This window comes from Strix aluco, chromosome 3, assembly GCF_031877795.1.
Source record: "Strix aluco isolate bStrAlu1 chromosome 3, bStrAlu1.hap1, whole genome shotgun sequence".
Lineage (NCBI taxonomy): Eukaryota > Metazoa > Chordata > Aves > Strigiformes > Strigidae > Strix > Strix aluco.
In genome coordinates this window covers 37,837,440-37,862,449 of record NC_133933.1, presented here as the reverse complement: position 1 = coordinate 37,862,449, position 25,010 = coordinate 37,837,440, and the positions used below count along the sequence as shown (strand labels likewise).

Genomic DNA, 25,010 nt, shown 5'->3' with positions numbered 1-25,010 from the left:
GTGGTTATTTTCAGGTGAGAGAGGAATGCTGAGATTCCACCTCTGATTTGGAACAAACAAACAAATAGAACAGCAGCAACAACCACCAAAAAAAAAATCCAAACAAAAAACCTCAACACAGTTATTTTTATACATATTCTTGTCTTTGACAGGAGTGTTGTTTGTTTTTTCAGGATGAGGTGAAATACTGTTTTGAAACTTCTCAGGCAGAGGATGAAATGAAATGGGGGGATCTTGTGTGTTTTGGGAAGTTATTAAAAGCCCAGTGTTGTTCAGGACTGGAGGTGTGCTGTCAGTCTGGGCTGAGCAGCTGTGAAGAGACAGGCAGAGGAGGAGTGTCTCTTCTGTGCATTGATCGGATGCAAGTGCCTGATGAGAGCTTGCTCTTGCAGCTTTGAGTTCAAAAGCTTGATGTCGTGAAACTTGAAGTCTTAAAACAGTAATGGAATAGAGGGGTCTCCGTGGTTAGACAGCTGGTGAAACACTGTTTTCAAGACTTGCCTTTACTGGAGTCCTGGGACTTTTTGGTTTTCTTGAAGGTCTTTGTTAAGTGTTAAGCTGCTGCAGCCTAAGAGAAAACTCAGACGGCAGATGTCAACAGGGAGTTTCTCGCTGAATCCAGTAGCTCCTTTTGTGGGAGCTCATTTGCTGCTTTTCACTGGCAGGGAAGATGCTGAAGCGTTTCTTTTTCTGGCGCTCTTGAGCTACTGAAGTCATTGGTTCATTAGTAACTAAGGAACGGAAGCATTTACAGGAAAAGCTCCTTGAAGCTGGCAATAGACTTTTCTCTGAAAGAAAAGTTGTTTTGATCCCCGTTTGTTTTTTCTGAAGGGTGAGGGATTTGTCCAGAGTGATCCAACTGCTGATGAAGTATCTTCTAAAATATGACTTAATGTTATATCATCTGATCAGTCAAGCAGCCCTACAGAAGGGACTGAGAATAATGACTCTACCTCAAAGGGTCACCTAGTCTTGCATAATGTCAGATGACTACATTAAACTCAATACTGGGCAATGTAATATGGGAAGAGAATGCAATAAATCCGGAAATCTGGTGGATGTCAGATGTCCTAAAGTATTATCTCTGGAAAAGGTATTGCTCAGGTATCTTTAATGATACTTCTTTTGTACTATCTATAGTAGAGACAGCACTGTAATTTTTGATGTGCTTCTTCCTTTGACGTAGCTTCAGTACTTAAAGGAGAGTAACTGGACTGTCAGAGGTGTTGCCTATAATGGATTCAGATTAGCTCATTACACAAGTTGAACTAAGTAGTTACAAAATCAGGTTAAATCTCATCTCTTTGAGGGAGTAAGGAGGGGTGGGTTCAAACAATAAAGCCTGCTCCCATACTAATACATCTCCAGAATCTCTTTTGGTTTTCAAGCAGCATTGTACTTGAAGGACTGATCCTCAACAGGATTGCTTTGTCATGGGGTGAACAGTGGGTCAAAGGACTCATTTTAATATGAATTTCAGGGGTTGGGTATTTTGGTTTAGTTTTAGGTTTGGGCTTTTTTTTCTGCAACGGTTAAAGAAACGTAACTGTTACAAATTGGCAGTTGGAACATCAACATTTGTAGGACTTTTTTGACAAACTGTTGAGAAATTGGATCTTGACTGATGGGCTTAAGGAGGTAGCAGTAGCATCCTGCCATTCATATGCTTTCATATTTACTTCAAATTAGAAGTGGAGAAAAGTGGTGACAAGTTGCAGGGGGAGATGAATTTGTTCAGTGAACAGCTAGCCCTGTTGCAGAGTTGTGTTGTGCTACAGCCTCTGTTTTTAAACTTCTGCTCACAGAGCTGCTGTTGTGGTAAGCCAAAACATCTTGTTAGTTGGGAAAGTGCTTTCAGGAAGGTGACTGTACTTAAGCCCCACACAAATTAATTCATTTAAGTCTGAGACCTGGAAATCATCCTTTCTTGGACAGGAGTAATCTCATCCCCATAAATGCAAGGTGATATTTGGTCACAGCAAAGTTTTCTGGGCTAGCAGTGTTGTGCTCTGCCCCATCTGGGCTGTGAACTGAGGACAAAACTGTCTCATAAATTCAAGCTTATGCCCATAATGTGAATTGAATAAACCTGTTAGGTGGCCAGCTTAGCTTCCACTCTGTTGGCTTTTATTGATGCAGACCTATAGATTATGTTTAGGTGGCTTAATAAGGAGAGGAATTTATACAGGAAAGAATGTCAAGTCAGAATGAGCATAAAGCTAGTAACGTGCAGTTGTCACCTATCTTGGACTTAATTGCTGTGCTAATTCTGAGAATAGCCTTAAAATAATGTGTCACATTAGACTTTTCAAAAAGGGCAGTAAAGTTTAAAAGTAACTCAGTGGTGCTTCTGAGGTAAAAGGCAGTAAATGCCATCTGAACCTTCCTCTCATGAGGTAGATGTGTCACTATTACTATCTGAGGGAGGAATACCAAGGCCCTACCGAAGTGTGGTTCAATGCCAGCTTGCCTAGCTTTTGCTTTTGAAGACTAAGATTAGCATTTTAAAGGTCCCAGTGGTTATTACATATGAACCTTCAGCAACAAGTTGAAGTCTTACTTATTATCCTGAAATGTTAAAGCATAAAAAAGCTGTAATGTAAGTGTTCCTATTTGAAAACAAACAACTAAAGACATAAGAAATACAAATATAAGGAGGAGTTTCTCATTCTGTTGCATGTAAGACCTTTTATATGGTGATGGGAGAAGAGGGAAGATGACAACCCCAGTAGTCACCGGCTGCTTTTGAAGCTCTGAGAATTCTCCCTTCCACTCTGAATGATGCTGTTTCATGGAGCATTTTGTCTGGTCTGACCTGCCTGCAGGTTTATGCTCTTGTGTGCTCAGATTTCAGTGCATTAGAATAGTGTTTTTGTAGCATTGATCAGCTTGGACCTGTGTGGTTGCTGTTTTTGTTGCAGGAGTAGTTTCAAAGATGTTTAGAGGTGATTAAAATCCTTTTACAGTAGGGTTTGTGAAGACAAATGATGACTACAGAACAAGGCTTTCCTACAAAGGTGTTAAGGATTTGTAAGGAATTCTGTCTTCAGAGTGCTGAATGAGGTAATTTATCACTAGAGATTAATTACACTTCACTATATACATACACTGAAAGGCTCCCAGTCTCTGTGCTCTTGCCAGTCTTAATTTTTGCTGCATCAGTTTTATGTTCCTTAGGCTGCACCATTACTCACCTCCTTAATGTCCTTCATCCATTCTTGCCTTCTGAATCCTCCACCTTAACCAGTCAGCCATGTTTCCATCCTCTTCTACACTATCCTGTGATTTTCACCACAGCAAAACTACTACTGTTTTTCCTCGCATGGTTGAGTATAACTGGAAACAAACCAACCCACAGCTAAAATGCAAGGACCAGTGTTTTTAGCAACAAAAATATAGTCCTGAGTTTAATAAAGCTATTTGAACTTCTGCAATTTGCTCCAAATTTTGGGTACTCACCCAGGAACCTTGTTATGGTATATGTGTGTTTAGTACTTTGATGTTGCAGAAGGAATTAAATCACTTTTCAAGAAAATACAGTATCTCTTATTTGAATAACACTGGAAGACTGTGTAACTTCTGATTCTTGTTCAGATGGGCCAGAATCTCTGGGAAATGGGGATTAGCATATATTAAATTTAAGTCAATTTGTCTGACAGTAAAACATGGTATTTAGCTGAACCAGAATAAACTGTTGCATAGAGAGAGCTTATGTAGTCTTGGAATTTATATTTGACTGTCTTACTGCAACAGACTATAGATAATAGAAAATGGTCTACCAAATCAGTCATCTCCACAAAAAGGCAGTCTAATTATTTTACTCTTGTAGTTTGCTAATCTCTTTGTTAGAGTTGTCTTCTCACATTATGAGAAACCAGTATAAGTAGAATGTTTCTGCTTTTTCATTAAATGAAGAAATAGAGGCTTGCTTTTTCCTAAGCTGTAATTTAAAGCTGGTTATTCCTTCATTCATGAAGGTAATAGATGAAAACTTGATTTAGAAGAAAATACTTTAAGGCTTGCTGACTCCAAAAGACCTAATTTTCTTGGTGCATGCAGTTTTAGGATGTTTTCAGAATATTTTAAAAAGTAGAGTCTTGTTTCTAAATTAAACTCTGTATGCATTTTTATCTTGTAATGATTTTAACAGCTGAATTTGGATTATCTTGATGAGGTCATCTGCATGCATGATCAATAGTTACTTTTTTGGGAAGATGTTTGACACTTAGTAGCTTCTGACATTATTCTGAATTGTAATTTAAGGGTTTGTCCTGAAAATGTTCCAATTCATTAAAGTGTTAACGTGATGAGAGGGTGGTGGAAACAGTCCTGTATAACTTCAATTTAGGTGGTGATGTTTTCTTTCTCCTTCAGGTATGTTGAGCATAGATCACTACGCTACAGGTTTGTGTGTTTCCATAGGCACATGGAGTTAAAATTCTGTAGGATGCGTTCATTTTACACTAGGGACTTTAGCACAGACTGACTTTGGCAGATTTTACTGGCATAGAGAAGATGATTTAAACCAGGCACACAAGGGTCAGTTTCAAAGATCCACAGGCTTGTGCTTGTTTTGACTTCAGGGGGAGCTGGCTAATTTCTTCTAAAATTATGGCCATGAGTCCCTAGCTACAGTTAAGTTGCATATAAGTATAGGTGGTTATTCTTGAAACACAACGCAGGTATCTACTAAATGTTGTACTTATCATGTGTACAAGAGCATCTTTGTAATTAAATGCAGTGTCTTAATCCATGCAGAAGCATGATGCATATAGTGTTTTGTTTTTTTCAAACACTTTCTTTTAATCAGAAGGATATGAGAGGACTTGAGAGGTCTGTAGTCCAAAAATGACAATTCTATTCTTTTATACCAAGGTGATTGCACTGGTGTCTAAATTTTAGTCACATTTGGTTGTAGTGGACAGCATTCAGTTTGGCTTTCCTGAAATGCAGTATAGGTTTAAAATTACATCTTTGTTTTAAAACAATCTTTCCCATGCCCTGGTTTCCTTCTAACAATCTGAAAAAGGTTTAGAAGCACGAATGGAAAATAAAAATCAGCAGTTGAAGCTGTGAGGTAAAATTGCAAGGATTATTTACCCTCATGCTTCACTTAATAAACCGATAGATAGCTGGGATTAAATGAATTTTCCTCCACTCAGTGTTAGTGTGTTGTACCATTAGGTTCATGCTGTTGATTATAGGCCTGAGACATCCATGCTGGGCCTTTCTCTGGAAAACGAATGCTGTGTTAGCTGCATTATTGATCACTTACAGCCTGCTAATCCTAACATTTTTAATTCAATTTATACGAATGCAAAGAGGGGAGAGAAGGACTGATGTCTCTTTACATAAATGCAATGAGTAAGCTGGGTCTCAGAGCCAGGTGGGGCATCTGCTAGGGTTGGGCAAGCAGCCGGCACTAAATTTTGCAGTTTAATAACAGCTAATTTTCTTTGTGCCTAGAGTTTGTACATACCTTCCCCTTGCCCACTCAGTACTTGGAATGTCTGACAGTGGAACCTGCAGCCTGTCAAACTGTGCAAAAAGGAGGTCCCTGCTCTTTCTGCATTTTCAGGAAAATTATGATGGATGCGGGGAAAAGATTTTGTTTATGGAAGAAAAGCTGAATGGGAAAAGGTTTCATCCAAGTTCTGGAACAATGCTTGGGGAATATTTGCTGAATACAGTGAATTAACTTGCTCTTACTTACAGAATAGCAGAAATACTGCTGCTGGAAAGAAAACCTCTCCTAAAAGGACTTGCTGCCATCCCTGTCTTCTCATGAGATAATAAATCACATGACTGGGGTATGTTCAAGAGAGCAAGGCTAGCTCAGTTTGGGTTTCAGTGAGGACACAGTATAGTTGTTCATGGTTTTTTTTTCTGTTCCTCATGGTACGAGTAGAAGGGGCTTTCTTTGGTTGCAGTCAGGCAAATGCATAGCAGCATCTTGTGCCCTTTATGATAAGCAGTGCTGTTCTGGCTTGTGGTAGTCATTTTCACACCCACCCACTCCAGCTGCATGAAAACCACAGAATTTAAATTCCTGCAATGTCTGAGACTCATGATTTCTCTTTTAGAGTTCAGATGGGTCCCTCTCTGGGGTTATGCAGAAGTGGAAGGAGTATCAGCTCCAATGCCTGAAATACTTGTATGAGGCACCTCCCATTGTGACAGGTAAGCCTGCTTGGTAGGGATAGGATGTATTAATTTTTAAAATGTATGATAACAGTAGTAAGGGAGTGATGATGAACTTGAAAATACTTCTCCAGATTACTTTCCAGTCCATTTCTTTTTTATCCTATTTGCTTCTGCCTGCTCTCTGTGGGACTCTTCCCTCTGCTAAGGAAGCATTTCGTAGAACAATTTCATTGTAAAGGTATTGGTCTTTAGGTGCAGAGTGTTTTTCAGTGGCAAGTGGTGGCACATCGAAGCAACACACTAATGTAATACCCCTGAAACTTTTTTAGGGTTTGGGGTTGAGAGACCACGCAGGTGTTAGGGAATCTGGGACCATGCTGTTCATGCTGACCTAGCAGTTTGTGGGCCTTAAAGTTGGTATAAATTATTTTGAGCATTGTAAAATGCTGAAATGGCTTTAAAAAAAAAAACAACACCAAAACCCAACAAAAAAAAGACCAAAAACAAAACAGAAAAAGGTGCCTTAGTGAAAATGAAAATGCAGCTTGTGTTAGTAGTTGAGCTGCTGTAATGTGGTGAGAGCAGCTGCGATATACCAGCATCATTGTGTGTAGAGGACACTGGTGACTTGTCGATGACACTCACAACTGGACACAGTGTAGCCTCTCCTATGCTTCAGTGCTTTTGTGACACACTGAGAAAGATAAGATGGGTCTAAAGTTGTATCTGTGAAGAATTATTTCAAAACTGTTAATTTTCCTTCTCTTAACTACATAGTTATGGCAGAGTGAGAGCAGTAGCTGATGACAACAATGACAGGGAAACATTGATCTCCCTCCTGCTCTAGTATCCTGTTGAGCGGTTGAGTGCTGCCCTCTAAGAATGACAGTTTAATAAATCCTGAAGTTGAAGTATTCTCGTGTTGATTAAGCCATAATGCAAAGTTATGGTTGTGTGTGGGTATTTCGTTGATGGATCTATATATTAGGCTAGACTTTCCAACTGCATGACTGTGAACCATTCTCAGGAATTATTATCTGCAGTATTCATAGCAAAATGGATTTTAAATTAAACTGGGACACATAAGAGTGTAAAAGAGAAAAGATGGGAAGGGATCATTATTGATTTACCTTTCTTGTCCCTTGATTTAGTCAAAGACCCTAATCTATTTTTCATTTCCCCCCAAAACAAGTTTCCTGTTGTGTGAGGATAAACTCTTCTGGACAAAGCTTGTTTAACTCCACATCAAAGCTTAATTGCATAATGCTGTTATGGCTTAAATTGCATGTGTCTGTATCTCCTTTTATCTTCTGCTCTTCAGTCTTTTCCTCCTTGTAGTATTAGTACAAGGTAGTGGCATGACCCTCCCTTCTGTCTCTCTGCAGAAGGCAAGTTCTGCAACAGAACATTTGACAATTATGCCTGCTGGCCAGATGGACTGCCCGGCACCTACGTGAATGTCAGCTGCCCCTGGTATCTCCCCTGGGCTAACACAGGTAAGAGCCTTTTTTTACAGGCACAGATTTAAACCAACCTTGTCTTCCTTGCACAGCCTTAGCAAGGACATAAGTGGCTTAAATGGCTATGCATGCAGTCAGTTCTCTGCAATGTAAAAGTAGGAATGGGGGTCAGTAGGATACACTCTTTATCTCCATTTAGCAGGAGAAAGTGAAAATGAGAAGAGACTGTTCTTAAGGGTTGCATTTATTTTGGATTTTTGTGCTCTCATCTGTTTTTACTGATTGAATAGTGGTGACTATTAATAAAATAGCACTGTGGTGCTTGCCGAAGACTACCTAATAATAATGGTGTAGTTTTCAAACTGAGATAAAAGTAGCAAAGCTAGATGGCAGGTTGTCCTGTAGTAGTTAAAGACAAAAAAGGTCTAAAGTGAAAGTGTTTTGTGCTGCTTCCTGAGATAAACTTATTTCTCGGAATGCTGCACGATGAAAACTTTGTCAGTGGTTGCAAAGATGTTTTATTCTGAAGGACTGAATGTCACCTTTAGATGTTAGACCCTTATGTACATGTGCACTTGATGGCACTTGCAGGCAATGTATATTAGATCATTTCATCTAGTATTCTGTCTTTGAAGCCATTGCCTTGTACAGCTTGTTCTTTGTGAAGACCTTTCTACAATTTGAAGTCTAAATGAAACAGTTTATTAACTAGCTACCATGGTGTCGTGAATTGGCTTTGGCCCCTGTTAAGGGACAGAGGATACTGGTTAATGAGGATGTATAAATCTGACTGCTGGACGTAAAGATGGTTTAAGTGTGGAGTACCTGTTGTAAGTGTTGGTACGAAGGAATTTCAGGGATGAGAAAGAAAAAGAATAGAATGGGATGGTCAGAAGATAATTAGTTGTGCTGGATAATGTGGGACCTGGGCTTGATGCAAATGGTATGGAATAAGGGATGGAGATTGTACTGGGTCTGGCCGGGATGAAGATAACTTTCTTCACAGCAGCCCATATGGTGCTGTTCTTTGTATTTATGGCTGGAAGTGTTGATAATGCACCAGTGGTTTGGCTGTTGCTGAATAGTACTTGCACAGCATCAAACCTCTCTCTAATTCATGCCCTTCCCAAGGCCAGTGTAGACTGTGGGTCTGCAGGAGGTTGGGAGGTGACACAACTGGGACAGCTGACCTGATCTGACCAAAGGGATATTACAACCACAGATTTCCCACAATTATTTCCCTCTCTGGCAAAGTCCAGTCCAAGTTTTGCCCATTATCTCTCCCAGTTACCATCTTCATTCTGACTGGTGAGCTTTTCCATATTACTTTCTCCCCTAGTCTGTTGATGGGTGGGGAGTGGCTAGGTGGGCCTTTGGCAGCTGGTCAGGGTCAACTCATCACATCCACCATGGTAGCTCCAGGAGCTGCAAGGAAGTCTCTGCTTCGGTGATTGCAGCTCCTCCTCTCCTCCATCTTCTCTGACCTCAGTGCTCACAGGGTTGTTTCTTACACCTTTTTTCTCACCCCTCACTGCCAGGCGGTGTTTGGCCCTTTCTTACATACGCTTCCCCTGAGGCGGCACCGTTTTGGCTGAGGGACTCAGCTGTGCCCTGCGGTGGGTCCTTTGGAACTGGCTGTGTTCAGCATGGGGCAGCTCCAGCCTCTCCTTGCAGGGGCCACCCCGCAGTCCCCCACTGCCAACATCTAGGCACAGATGCCAGGTATACTTGGTAACCTGATGTAGCACTTAATGGCTCTTACTGTGGAGTGGGGAGAGGTGCTTGGAAATGTACAAATTTGGTGAAGGTATGTGTGGGGAAATGCTTTAAACCTGTCTCAGAAGTAAGTTCCTAAAACAAAATTGCGAAGTCTAGATTGCTGTTTTCACTTTAACTTGGTGCATCTTTTATACTAGGGTTTCAAGGGAAGAGATGGGAACCAATATTATGGTGTACTTAGTGATTAGGGACACCTGTGGCTTGTGGAGAGATGATCTGCTCCACTCTTTCTGCCCCTGTGCTCCAGTGTCCTGCTGCCACTTGGTTATCTCAGCAGCCTTGCCTGCTTTCCGAAGTAACCTGCATGCTTTGGCACTCTTATTCCTGTCCTGTTTGTGCTGAACATCTATGTTGGATGACTTTGCTGCCCCGAGCTATTGCTGCGTATCCTGCTGGGTGAATATTATGCTACTGTGTCCATATTTCTAACTTCTGCACACCATTTGTATTATCTCAACTGTCTTGGTAGTAATTGCCAATTTGATAACCTCTGAAGTTAAAATGCTGTTTGCTGATACTCTTCAGATTATGAATAAAGATGTTATGTTTTTATAATGAGTCAACAAGCTTATATAAATGTATGAAATCAATATTTACTTCATAATTAATTGACATAAGATTATCGGATGCTGCAGAACTTCTTACAATAATGCTAATCCTTCTGGATATCTAAAACTCTTCACAGGATTAAACCTCTTTCCTCTAAACCTTTTTACTTGCAATCTTTAAGACCCTGGACACAGTTATTTGACTTCCAGCTGCTCTTGAAACATCACTGTTGGAGAGAGCCAAGGTTTAACACAACACTGCAGATTAATAAATATTTGGAATGTGCAATATCTTTCATACTTTTGGAAATAATTTTTTTTTTTAAAAAATTAATTATCCTGAAAACAGTATGTTTTTGGTGAAAAGTGCAGCATTTTATATAAGCCCTTGCTAGGGAGGATTGCAAAAGTACTTCAGAAAGTCATTAAACCTGTGGACGTGATTCCTTGTTGTGCATACTGTACATATACCTCAATCACTGTTTTATCAGCGAGGAATAAGAATGGAACAAGGTCTTTCATTGTCTAATATAAAACAAGTTTCTATCAGTGCCAGGTACACAATCTGTGAACCTGAATTACCATGACCTGATCCTATTTTGTGACGTCTTGTGGAGTCATGTTCAAAATGAATGGTAATGGGCTGCTGTGATGAAGAGGTAACATCTTTATAATGGAACATCTAGAGCAGTAGGAAATTGGACACCCTGTGATTTACAGTAATCACTAAAGCATGCTTATTTCTTGTTCTTCCTTAGCCCCCTACTTGGAACTTGAAATAGATTCTAGCACTGCAGGGCTTCCATCTCTTCACCTGACAAAAATGGAGGAAATCAAAAGATGAGACCTTGTTTGGGAAGTACCTTCAAAACATATTCAGTGAAGGTCGTCATTAAGTATGAAGTACTTCAGCTGAACTTACTCATTTAGGACTCTGGTTCATTTGATTAGGAGTCAGGTTTTCAAGTGTGTAAAAAGTTTGCTGGGGGACTTCACACCCCTAGAAGCCCTCTGGGAAATAAATAGAAACACTTGAAACTGAATGCTGCTTATGAAGGGGTAATGAAGTGGAGCAAGCATTGAGTGCTCTTTATCACTTGGCCACTTCTGTAAAAAGTGTAGGAGAGTTGGAAGCAGGGACAGGTGACCCAGGAGTCATATAGAGACACTGATTGTTCAAGGATAGGATTAGGAAAGCCAGAGCCCACCTAAATCTGACAAGTGATATGAAGGGCAACAAAAAGGGCTTCTAAGCAGGTATGAGAGAATTTGGATCCACTGCTGAATGCGGCAGGAGGATCTTGTGACAAAGGATGGGGAAATAGCTGAGGAACTCACTGCTTTCTTCATCATGGCTTTTGCTGGTAAAATATGCCTTCAGCAATCCCAGGCCCCTGAGATCAGTGGTAAAGTCTGGAGCAAGGAAGACTTACCCTTAGTGGAAGAGGATCAGATTACGGAATGCTTAAAAAGGACATACACAAGTCCATGAGACTTGGTGGGATGTACTAACAAGTGCTGGCTGAGCTGGTTGATGCCATTGTGAGGCCACTCTTGATTACCTTTTGAAAGGTCATGACAATTGAACAAGATTCCTGAGGAGCAGAAGAAAGCATTTGTCACCACTATCTTCAAGAGGCACAAGAAAGAGAATCTGGGGAACTATAGGTGATCAGCCTGACATCAGTCCCTAGGAAGGTGATGGAGCAAATAATCCTGGAAACTGTTTCCAAACATGTGAAGGACAAGAAGGGGATTGGGAGTAGTCAGCATGGATTTATGAAGGCAAAATCATGCTTGACAAACCTGATGAGATGACTAGCTTGGTAGATAAGGGGAGAGCAGTGGATGTGTTTATCTTGACTTTAGTAAGGCTTTTGACACTGTCTCCCATAACATCCTCATTGACAAACTGAAGTGTGGATTAGACAGATGAACAATGAGATTAACTGAAAACTGGCTGGGCTGCTGGGCACATAGGATTGTGGTCAGCAGTACAAAGTCCAGTTGGAAATTAGTCTGTAGTGTTGTACCCCAGGGAGTGGTAGGGTCAATACTGTTTAACATCTTTAATGATCTGGGTGATGGGACTGAGTGCACCTTCAGAAAGTTTGTAGGCCATACAAAACTAGGAGTAGTGGCTGATAAATCACATGATTGTGCTGCCATTCAGAAGGACCTTGAGAGGCTGAATAAATGGGCTGACAGGAATACTGTGAAGTTCTGTGAAAGGAAATGCCAAGTCCTGCCTCTGGGAGGGAATAACTGCATGCATCAGTACTGACTGTCTGGAAAGCAGCTTTGCAGAAAAGACCTTGGAGGTTCTGGTGGACATCAAGCTCAATGTGAGCAGCAATGTGCCCTTGAGGCAAAGAACACCAACAGCTTCCTGGGCTGTGTTAGGAAGAGCATCACTGGCAGCTCAAGAGGGTGATCATTCCCCTCTGTTCTGGGGGGTGAGACACAGCTGGAGTGCTTTGTTCAGTTCTGGGCTCCCCAGTGTGAGACAGATATACAAAGACCATGAGGATTATTAAAGGATGGGAGTGTGTCTCATATGAGACAAGGCTGAGTGAGCTGGTATTCTTCAGCCTGGAGAAGGAAGAAGGGTCAGGGGGATCTTACCAATGTGTATGGTCACAAATTGAAATACAGGAAATATCCTTTAAACATAATTATTTTACTGTGAGGTTGGTCAAACACCTGGAACAGGTGACCGAGAGAGGTTTTGGAGTCTCTCCTTGAAGAAGGTGGTCAAAGCCTGAAGGGACGTGGACCTGAGGAACTTGCCCTAGTTCACCCTGCTCTGAGCATGGTGTTGCACTAGGAAATCTCCAGAGTCTGCTTCCAATCTTGGCTGTTTTGTGATTCTCTGTTTCTGTTAATTTTTTTTTAAGATGAAAAGTCTTGGTAACTAGTTACTGTCAGGTGTTACAAATTTCCACTGGTGTCAGCCACAATAGGAGATGGGGAAAAGAATTTGCATGGAAAGAGTTTGTAATGCTGGAGCATTCCTTGGTCAATTACAGGTTTTGCAAACCTTACCCTTCGACAGCTTTTATTCTTGTTTGTGTGCCAGTCGTCTTGCCCTAGTGGCTTTTAGTCTTGAGCCTGCCTTTCTGCAGATCTCAACAGCAGATGTAGCTCAGCAGATTGCCTAGCAGAGTGGCAAGCTGAAAATGATATGCAGAACTTGTTACCTGCTCAGCAGGTATGTGCTGTGTCACTAGTCCAACCCCACATGATGTTAGTAGGTTCTTGTCTATACTTGCTGCCACAGAGGAGCTCACTGAGGTGTAACTTTCTTCTTGTTTCCTTAATGTGGCAGTTTCTGAATCACAGCCTGCATTGTGGGCATGGGTTCAGCAGTAATACTTCAGATCTTTGGACTGCTCATTTACCTCAAGGTACAGGAGCAACTGTACAGGGAGATTGGAATCTGTTCATTGAAAATCTTGAGACTAAAACTGGTGTTCTCAGTGCTGTATATCTATTCAGACTTGTGTGCATACAAAGACTCAAGACCAGTTTTTCACGAGACAAATCCATGGAGGATGGGCCTGCAGGTCTTTTGTGCTAAGCAGTGTGTGCAGTTGCAGGGTTTTGTCTCACAGCATCACTCGCCTTGTGATTGCAACATTTGTCTTCTGTCGTTTTTGAAAGTGCTGCTTGCTAAGGCAGCCTATAAAGTTCAGCAGAGACAATCAATACTGTCCCACTTGTGTGTCACATCTCTTTAGAAATGCTGAGCCTGAGCCTTTTTCTGTTTTGTTACTTAGCGGGTGTGTCAGCCTCCCTGCCAAGCTCAGTTATTGGCATGCTGTCTGCAAGGATGGACTCTGAAAGCTGGGAATATGTCGGTGATAATTGAATAGAAGAAAGATCACAAGATTAGACCAGGATTTTATGCTTGAAACCATGTATCCCTGTACTGCTACAGACTTGCTTTGTGACAGGCAAGTAAATGAAACCTGAATTTTTGAGGAATTTTTGTTTTATAGTTTGCACTGAAGTACTGGGCATTGGGTTGTTGGTGTATTTTTGGGATGTGGCCCAAAGGTTGGTTTATTACACGTTTCTTCAGTGGCACTTCATCACTGCCTTTTTTCCATCTATAGCTGTGCAAACTAGATTGGGAATTTCACCCAACTGAAATAAGGGGTTTGTCCTCATTCCTTTAGTTTTGTGGGGGTTTTTGTGGATTATTTTTTTCCTCATGCAGATTGGTTTCCTGAGTGATGCGATTGCATCTGTGTTAGCATTCATCTGCTTCAAGTATATTGGTCATTATAGTATGGACTTAATAAGAAATTGTGAAATAAGGATACTATAGGTATCTGGGTGATCACTAACATGCTGGAGCCAAAGGAGCTGAGGTTTAGAGTAGCCTCTGCTTTAATGCACATCAAACCATTCAGTGGAATGAGAAATTAGCAGCTGATGTGTCTCACAGCACAGTGCAGGGGTTTGGTATCACAGCAAATGAGGAGCCCAGACACTGTGGACTGTAACTACATGGTAGGAGTTCATAAAGTCATCTGTGTCCCTCTAGTGCCATATAAAATACCTTTGTGTGTGTAGTGAGGAAGCCCTTTGGGACAATGAGAAGCAGTGACATTGGGGCAAAACAGAAGGTGGAGGGGAATCTAATTTTGGTCAAACAAAGCATTCTGTTCAGGAGCCTGTAGTGAAACTCATATATTTTCTCTTTGGAAAGACCATGTCTTGCTTGCGCCCCCCCACCCCCCCGCCCCCCCCCAAAAAACCAAAGCTTTTTTTAGCCTGCTTATACATCTCTGAAGGAGTAAGCTACAGCAATTTCAAACCTGTATGGGCTATTTTACTCCAGCTGTGTTTTGCTTCTATTTGTTCTTATGCAACTCCCACTGTTGGGTAGGTCTTCATGGGGAGATGCTGAAGTAGCGGGAGGGAAGTTATTTCTAAAAGGATTTGTTCTGTGCTAAAGTTGCCAGCATAGTTTTTGGACCACAGCCAAAGCTTGTTGAAGGCAAATTTCACGTATTTCTGGCTGCCTGAGTAAAAGCTATGTGTCTCTGCCCAAACCTTGCCTGTAGTGAAAGCCCAGAAAGCCTACTCAGTTTATAGTAGCATTGAAGTTACACCAGGTAAACTTTGCTCGTCTTGCTATCTACATTGTAGTCAGTGAGATTACCATGAGTTATACTAGGGCAGAGGCTGTCTCAAAGTCCAATCAGTGCAGAAATCCTCTGAAGGGAGCAGTATTCCTTTAAGGGACAGCAGGCACCTCACCTTACTGTCACTGGCTGTGTGCTTTTTCTTGTTACCTTCTTATAATTGAAGGCCAGCTGCCAATAACACCATGTGGATTTGGAAACAGTGGAGCTGCACAATTCATCTTGCAATTATGCCCCCTCTGGGGTTCTGATGTTTTATTGTTTAATAGCACTAAATCCTTTTTAATTAAAAAGCCTTCCAGAGGTACTAGTTTCAGACAAGTTATGTGAACACTAGTCACATCAGTTGCTCCTATATGCACTGGGCTGCACAAAGGCTGGCTGCAAACTTGCATTAACACAGATTGGCTGTTAGTTAGATCTCCACTCAAAATCTTCAGAATTCTTTGAATGCTTTTGTTTCAGTTTAGGACCTGTTTCTGGTTTTGAGGTGTCTGACACCTGAATTGCCTTGACTGCTGGTCTATGTCTGTATTGGTATCTTCCCTGGCATTGTAGTAAATTTTGAAGCAACCCCGATTTGTCTGACTTGCTGTGGCTTAGTTTGAGCAGTTTTGGGGTCTGTTTCTTTGGAGGAAGCTAAACCAGAAGCTGTGCCCTAGGTGCGCATTGGATTCTCTTCAGTCCTGGGTGGAGACATAAGACCTAATTATTTGTCTGTACTACTGTGAAGTCTTCCAGTATGACCATACACAGGCCATTGGAGGACTCCTGAGCTACCATGCTCTCTAAACCCTGAAGGTCTCTTGTGCCAGGTAAAGGGCCACATGGCTTGTATGCCTTTAACTGCTGTTGACTATGAGGCCTCAGTGCTTTGTAATTCCTCATGCTCTCTAGATCCAGCTTTTTCTAAGTTTGAAATCTTTTCCTTTATTTAACTAATAACTTTGATTGTCATTCACCTTTGCTTGAATCACTTGTCTCCTATAATTCAGTCTAGTTTCTATATTATACTCTCTTTACTACATTATGTGTTGCAATGGTGACACCTGCTCCTTTGTTCTCCCAGAAGACCAGGCAAAGTACAGCTTGGGGACCCCTGGAAACAACATAGCTTTTCAGCCTGTGACGTGAAAGACCTGAAAGTCTCTCTGGTGGCAGAATAACCCAGCAGTAATATCAGATGATCTCTGATAGTAACCTTGTGGCTGCCTCTGGCTACTGGAGATGCAGTCAGAGTCTGATTAAATCTAATAAGTTGAAGCGCATTGTGAACCACAACTGTACTTCACACAATAGTTTTGCCCAGTCACAGAGATTGCACGAACCAAGCTTCATGTTGGGGTGTGGTAATGCAGAGTCCAGAGCCCAGACCAGGTTGTTCCTCCAGAGTAGCTTTAGGTGTAAGGACACATCCAGGTCAGCTCTTTCCCATTTGCCCCTGCTGTAACCTACATTTGAGACCCTTTTTCCAGCACTCCCCATTCCCTCCCTGGTGACAGAACTACTTTTCCTGACATGTCTTTAGGTAGGTGTGGGCTCTGTGTGAGGCTTTAGGTGGAAACAGGGTATTCCTTAGGAACTGCCAAGTGCTGGAGGTTAGCAGTCTGACCATAAGGATTTTATGCTTTTTTGAAAGCAATTTCTCTAGGGCTGTGAGATACAGGCAAATTTTGTGGCGCAGCAGAGATGATGGAAATTGTGCAGTCCCCACCCTACATTAAGTGTCTTGCTTAGTCCTTGCTACTGTTTAAGTCATGAACTCAGCAAGCCCTAATACTTCTCTCCTGTGTGGCATCTTCCTCTCCCCAAAAGCTGTGATTATAGACTTACACAGTTGTAATGGCATCATACACAGCAATACTGCAGAACCTATTCCCTGCTACACAAGCAGCAGAAACATAATGTTGAAATGGATTTTGTTTGGGATCCGAGAGATTCATCTGTGGTGGTTGTGCCCACCAAAGAGGCTGAAAAAGGAAAGATAACCTGGTCATGTTTGTCAAGGTGCTGTCAGAAGTGCTTTGGGTCTGTGGCATGCCACGTTGTGACCCAGGTGAGAGAGGATTACAAATTGATTTCTGCCTTGGTGGGGATTTTGGGTTGTTGACTATTGGTGGGGGTGTCCAGCAGAGGAGCCATGCCCGCCCCACAGCAGAGGAGCCATGCCCGCCCCACAGCAGAGGAGCCCTGGGCTGGGCAGGCAGCAGCGTGGTGGGGAGCAGGCTGGTTGTGAGCACTAGTTTGGGGTTGGGGGAGTGATATAATCAACTTCATCTATCTGTATCTGTAAGTCCTGCTCAAATGTTGTCCCACGAGCAATGTGGTCCCACCAGTCTCCTGGACCCACTGTCTGCAGGCCATTGGAAAAGCTTCTGCAACCAACTTTTTCCTAAAAGTGATTTAGTGCCTTCCCCCCCACCCCTTCCCCAAATGTGGTCAAGCAGCTGCACTCCTGGGGCATCTGCTGTGCTGCAGGATTAAATCTACTCTCATGGTCCTCTTTCCTTTCCCCAGGGTTGGCGATGTCTAGGCACTGTTCAGACTCGGAGAGGGAGGGAGTTTGGGGACAGAGTGACATAGTGCCACAAACAAAAAGCAGAAACAGAAGAACGATGCTTGCTTTTGTTTGTGAGACCTCCTGTTAGCAATGATGCTGGGGCAGTGAAATTCTACTGTCACCTGTGTGAGGCATACCAAGGGAAACAATATATGTTGCTTTCTGGAGGGGTCTATAGAAAGCCCTGTAGCTGAGGAAGCCGTCATCTGTGTGAGAGTTCCCCTTCAGATTGTTTTGAAGTGTATGTGCGGCTGGAATGTTTGGCTGGGGGGACCAGGTTAAACCTTGTCTAGTTTAATGTCTTTCACTTTTTATTTAATCATCCAGTTTTGTAGTTTGAGACCTTCTTAAAACCAAGACAGCAGATGGCTATGTGAGTGTATTGCTAAACTACCTGTTTGTCAACATGCAAGAAAATAAATTTCATTTCAAATATTGGGTACAGTGAAGATGATTAGACATTTATTACATTTCTTTCTTTTTTTGCTCTAATAAAACCAAGTTTCTGAAAAGCTCCCCATAATGCTGGAAAGCGGTGTGACCTTTTTTCAGTGAAAAAGATGCTGCTTTGCATTTGCTAATCCATAAACAATTCAAAATTTGTACTTCCTTGCACTGAAAGATGTCTTAAGCTAATTGGCAATCTCAGTTTGCTTAAAAAAAAGAAATAAATAAAAACCCCTAGTCTTTCAAGCTCACCTCTGCCTCTGTTTGTTAGTCTCCATCTGGTAGTGCACCGGAGAACTCTAGAACATATGCTGCTCATCCCAAGGGTAGATAGAGAGACTGTTGGAAGAAATAATTTTTAAAAATCATTAACAGATAGATATTATTAACATGTATCTATTGTGGTCCATGTGGCAATGTCATTTTCCATTTTATCAATTTTATTTGTTTAAACAAATGAAATCTATGACATTGTTCCACACAATGTCTTTGTCTCTAAATTGGAGAGACATAAATTTGACAGATGGACTGCTTGGTGGATAAGGAACTGGCTGGGTGGTCACACTCAGAGTTGCAGTCAATGACTCGATCTCCAAGTGGAGAGCAGTGATTAGTGGCCTTTCTCAGGGGTCGGTGTTGGGACCAGTGCTGTTTAACATCTTTGGAGGCATGGACAGTGGGATTGCATACACCCTCAGCAAGTTTGCTGACAGCACCAAGCTGCGTAGTGAGGTCGACATGCTGGAGGGAAGGGATGTGCCATCCAGAGGGACCTGAACAGGTGGAGAGGTGGGCCTGGGTGAACATCGTGAAGTTCAACAAGACCAAGTGCAAGGTCCTGCACATGGGTCAGAGCAATCCCAAGCACAAATACAGACTGGGCAAAGAGTGGATTGAGAGCAGCCCTGCAGAGAAGGACTTGGGGGTATTAATGGATGGAAAACTGACTATGAGACATCAGTGTGCACTCGCAGCCCAGAAGGCCAACCATATCTTGGGCTCTGTCAAGAGAAGTGTGGCCAGCAGGTTGGGGGAGGTGATTCTCCCCCTCTACTCTGCTCTCCTGAGACCCCACCTGGAGTCCTGTGTCCAGCTTTGGGGCCCCCAGCATAAGAAGGACATGGACCTGCTTGAGTGAGTCTAGAGGAGGGCCATGAAGATAACTGGGGGGCTGGAGCACCTCCCTTATAAGGACAGGCTGAAAGAATTGGGGTTGTTTGGCCTGGTGAAGAGAAGTCTCCAGGAAGACCTTACAGTGGCCTTCCAGTACTTAAAGGGGGCTACAGGAAAGATGGGGAGGGACTCTTTATCAGGGAGTGTAGTGATAGGACAAGGGTAATTGTTTTAAACTGAAAGAGGGTAGATTTATATTAGATATAAGGAAGAAATTTTTTACTGTGAGGGTGGTGAGACACTGGAATAGGTTGCCCAGAGAGGTTGTGGCTGCCCCCTCCCTGGAAGTGTTCAAGGCCAGGTTGGATGGGGCTTTGAGCAACCTGGTCTAGTGGAAGGTGTCCCTGCCCATGGCAGGGGGGTTGGAACTAGATGATCTTTAAGGTCCCTTCCAACCTAAGTTGTTCTATTATTCTATGATATTTTAAAATAAATTGCTGGTTAACTTCAGATTGAGGTACATGCAACAGAGCAGTGGCTTATGAACTTTCAGCTGGCAGGAGCTATGTGACTTCCTTTAGGGACAGTGGAAAGCTGTATGCTTTGATTCCTCTTCTGCTACAACCAAAACATGGGCATTCCTCATCAAATATGTCATAGGAGCAGAAGGAGACTGCATGTGGTTAGACATTGAAGTGCATATATGGATGATGGGAGCAGCTGCATGCTGTTATTGTTGGGTATGGATCTGGCCACCTGAGGCCCTCTAGGAAGAATTTAGTCTTCTGTGTTGCTGGACATAAATGCTGGACAGCCTCACTGTAGGATATCAGCTTGCTGTGACCGCATCTGTGGGAGTTAGAGTAGTTGGCAGGACTCCATGTTTTCCAGAAATTTTTCATTATAACGGTATACTGTTTTTGTTTTGTTAAAGTAATGCCTTGAGATGTACTGTCAAGGATATCAAGGCATGCCTCTGCAGAGACATAGCTGAGCCTTGTTCTGTGACTGCTTGAGAGGTTGCCCCCAGCTGATCTGACTGTGAATAGGACACTTAAATGAGAAATAAACACCATTAAACCCAGCTCCAAGGAAGCTACTGGACTACCTTTGTGCCTTGTCTGTGCTAGTCTAGCAGGTAGCTTAGCTTCCAACAGACATACTTGAGCTCACCAATTACCTTAAACTTTATCTATGCTCTCATTACAAGTCTTTCCTAGCTGAAGTATGTATTATCTACCCACTTTTACATTTTCACTTGTTCACAATACCAGTATACTCTGTTAAATGGAGGGACCTCAAACCTTTGTTCATGTTACTTACACTTAAGAACTTGCAGTTTATAATTACAGTGGACAAAGAGTAAACTGAACTAATTAAGGCCTAAATAAACATAGTGCTTGTGTGTGATATATAATTAAATGCCTTGCTGAAAACAGCTTATTATCTTTCTGGTTTCCTTAAATGTTGCTAATTAGTAAAGTATTGATTTCCACCCCCTCGGCCCCCCCAAGGCCCATGAATACCTGATCTTAAAACAGCATAGGTAGAGAGCAATTTGCTAGAAGAGCCATATGACCTACAGCCCACTTCTTTCTCCCTTTTTCAGAAATCCCTTGTACTTCACCTTTGGGTGATGGGAAATGCTCCTCTCGCATCCAACCTGTACATGTTCTCTCACCTAACAAATATGTTTCTGATGCAATAGTGAGCTTAAAGGTTGCTTCTTTCTCCCAAGATCCTCAGTTGAATTTCAGTGAAGATACAACTCACTCATATATCTATAAAAGTAAATGTTTTATGTAAAGGCAAATCACACTCTTTGCTTCTTGAAGTTGTTATTTCTGTGTTTGCTCTGTGTTTCAATTTTTTATAATACTTTCATTTGACAGAGTAGTCATGCAAAAAATGTGGACTGACTTAAAATGTGTCTGTGGGTAAGTAGTCTAATTATAGAACAACCTCCCTTTCACACCATTTCACAAATGCAGCTTTAACATGAAAATGTGCTAATATATACGATGATTGCACTTGTTAATCATGTACACAGTTTTATTTATTTTGCAGTATTACCCTTTTCCATTCACGTGTTTTCCTGGTAACTTTTCCCTTGAGAGTTTTCTGTAATAGAAAATAGAATTTTCCCTGAGAGACCTAGGTCCCTGCTATGAATTTTGAAAGTCTAATCTTCCTCAAACATGCTCCAAATGTTAACTATTAGGATTTCCATACATCGCTTTAAATTTTCCTTGAATAAGAACAAAGTTTTTCTGGGCAACATATTTTTGAGAGAACCTGGGTACATGACTAGTTCAATGACAATAATGATAGTGGTGGTTGGTGCCGATCCAGACTCAGATGACCTTTCTGGAACTAATTTACTTTTTGACAATTGGAATGAACAGAACTGAATTAGGCAAGAAAAATATCAAGTGCTCATCAGCATATTTCTTCTGAAAGCAAAAAAACTGGCTTCCACACACAAAACCTGCCTGATAATTGTCCTGGAGCTTAATGAAGCAGGGCATCAACGATTTCCTTTAGGCATGGGTAAAAATGTGGAAAATATTGTGTTTGTGTGGCTGATGAATGACAGTGGGCCTCTTTAAAATGTGAGGTGGTGTTGGCAATGGATGTTCAAGGAAAGCATTGCACCTTGGCAGGAAAAGAAAAGTCAAAAGGATTGTATGTCCATCCAAATACCTTCAAGCACTAAAAACTGAGTGGAAACAAAAATGAAATAGAAAACTTGGGGAAGATTACTGATAGAATGGTGTAGAAGTTCCTGACTTTTAGATTGGGGGTGGGTCCCAACTTCATGATGGAGGGTAGGAATTGGAGGTTCGTGTAAAGATTGGCTTCGTAATGGAAAAGTAAATCCAGACATAACTGCAGCTTTAGTGGCCTCCAGTCATTATTGACAGGAAAGATGGTGGTTTCTGTTATTATTTATAAGAGGTTGTGTTTAGCTTATAGTTTTGCAGACCTTTACTTGACTGAGATTCAACGCAATAGAAGTCTGGTTTAAGGCTGACATTTTTCAAGAACATTTTGTCCAAACCTTGTTCTGCATTTCAGCATGTGGATGAGGAAGGAGGTGGCTCCTGTGGTATTGGTGGTATGCCTGTTGCTGCTCATGGGTGTAAATTCCTTATGTGTGCTTCCTAGACTTCCTAGAGTTTGTATCTACAGTCTCCAGAGGCCACATGAGAGTGGAGCAGTGGTCCTTTCTCCTCAAATCCTGTGTGACTCTCAGGCCAGACGTGCTTTTGGTGCATGGTCTGAGTGGGACTTCTTGATCAGAGAGCAGAGGTGCTTCATTGATTTCACCCCTCCTGACTGCTTGTCTGGAGCAGGGAGAGCTGCTGGAGTGCGATGAGGAGGGCTGAGGAATGGATTGGTGAGAAAGGAGATGTGAGAGGCTGGAGTCAGGTTGTGATTTTGCTTAATTACAATGTTTTTAGAAAACAGCAAGTCAGAGTAGGAGCTGAGAGAGGAATAGGAAAGTGCAGGGTGAAGGGGAAGGGTCAGAAGTGGGTAGGTAGTGGCATAGAAGTAAGCGATGCAGCAACAGGGAGGGTTGAAGGAATAAAGCTGAAGAGGACAACCAAGGAGCAGAACGCAAGCAGGGGAGAAAAAGGAATGGTGTGACAGTAGCTAAAAGGAGAGAGGCAAAGGAGGCAGAGAGAAGAGGAAGGAGGTTGGTAGAGAAATACTAGTGTTAGGGTATACCTGCTACGGAGCTTGAAACTCAGAATTGGTTGTGTGGCAGAGAAATCCATTGGCAAAGCATTGGGATGTATGGATGTGGGACAGGGCAGTGTCCTGAGCAGCATAATGGAGGTCTGTATTTCTTCTTATGTTTGAGCTCCTGGGTTTGGGGTTTTATTGCATAGTACTACTTCTTACCATGTAGATGCAGCTTGTATCTGTAATGCTAGGTCTGCAGAGAGTATAAGAGCAACATCTGTAGGAAAGCCTTTACCAGTTGATACAATTTTTCTTTACAGCTTCAGATGCTTTAGCTCATGTGTACAGAGGTAACAGGCCTTTAACCAATGCCAGAGTGCATGGCTTGCTCAATAAAAATGTATGTCTTCACCCTTCAAACGCATGAAATGCTTTATTGTATTTGTTCTGCTTTGAAGTGTCTACTTCCTTTACTTTCTGTAGATAGTGGGTAGTACTTGTGGAGTTATAATCATCTCTAAATTGAGTTTGATGGTTTGGGTTCCTTTTCCAGTTGCCTGTGCTGAAAGCTTGCAGTTGTTTAGGATTTTTTGGTTTATCTTTATAACTGTCCTGTGAGAGATGATAATTAAGGATTATAGATCATTGGTTCTTCATACCATTGATTTTGAGGGTAACTAAATACCACTGTCTTCCCTGTTGCCAGAGATAGGCAGTTTCTTTGCAGCACCTGGCACTGGTTTTAGCCTGCATCTTCTGAAGCTTCTTTTTTTGATCAGAAGCTGCATCAAACAACGGGTGCTTATTTGCATGTGTACTTCCCTCTCCCTCCTAGCTATGCATATTTAACATACTAGTTATCTGTTGTTTTTTTTCAAAGTGGTTTTTCCTTGCTTTTGTTCAGTAAGCATCATGCTAATGATTTGCCTGGTTGTTTCCTTTTCTTTTAGCTTGTTTTTCTTTAACTGTCTGCATGTTTTGTTTGTTTATTTGAGGCTTTTTTTGGCTTATTTTTATAGGTCCTTGGAGTATGGGCATAGTAAAATAGATGCCTTCCTCTGCCCTGGGAAGACTTTAGTTCTGTCTTATGCAGCCTTTTAAGAAAACTCTCTATTGCATACTTTTTTGCTTCATTTTAACATCCTCTGATGTCTTCTATCAATTACATTAACTAACTGATCCAGTAACTTTAAAATGCAAAACCTCTTAGCACCATTTTTATAAGGTTATTGTGCATTAAACTTCCAATCATGTTTGGTGTTGCAATAAATTTATTCCAACACACTTTTATTCTGAACAAAACTTTTAGTAGTGCTTTTTGGTATCTTACCAAACCTTCACAAAGCTGTACCGTTGTCATAAATACTTGTTTTTCATAAACAACCTTCTTTTATTACATTAATTCATGTATCTTTTATAGTTCATAAACACTCTATTAAACCTAATGCATACATACATGCGTGCATTTTTATGAGTTGTTTTCTAAAGCATATTTTAAAAAGCTACGTTAGGTTTTAGTGTGGTCTAGCATAGTTAATGCGGCTCTTTCTCAATACAAATTGCTCAGCTGAAATGTTTAGAAAGTATAGCTCCTTTTAGGGTAATACTCTGCGTTAAAAAACAGTACTGTTTTTCAGGAAGATATTTTAATTTTTATGAGAATTAACTGCTACCCAAGGATGTATAAGGTTACAACTTAATGAATGCTTTATGATTTGGCATGGTCTACTTTGCTAGCACAACCTTTATTGGCCACCGTTATGCAAGTAGTTTTTAACTATGAAGCTATATTCTGTCATTTTTCCACAGATCTCTTACTCCTTCAGCATGCAGAATGGATTTGATTGTGAGATACGTAGTAGAGGGGGCTCTTCTCTGCAGAATCACTGACTCATTAACTGTGGGAGTTTGTGTTGTGTGAGGCAAGATATTGCAGAGCTGACAAGGATGATCTCTGCACTAGGAGAATTGAATGCCCATGCAGAACAAATTTTGTGGCTGCATAATTTTCTTTGTTGTAAAAATTTGGCTTTACTATGTGACTAGAATATGCTCTTTATTTTTTGGATCATCTGCGTACACATATGAGATAATAGCACTTAGTGTTCATTGG

General features: G+C 41.6%; 1 protein-coding gene across 1 annotated transcript in view; it reads left to right on the top strand.

Annotated features, from left to right (window-relative positions):
• Positions 1-25,010, top strand: part of GLP1R (glucagon like peptide 1 receptor) — an 86,921-nt gene that overhangs the window by 21,672 nt on the left and 40,239 nt on the right. Inside the window, exons 2-3 of the mRNA XM_074818125.1 lie at positions 6,084-6,180; positions 7,530-7,640. Coding sequence (XP_074674226.1) covers positions 6,084-6,180; positions 7,530-7,640 — 208 coding nt within the window. The remainder of the gene's footprint in view (positions 1-6,083; positions 6,181-7,529; positions 7,641-25,010) is intronic.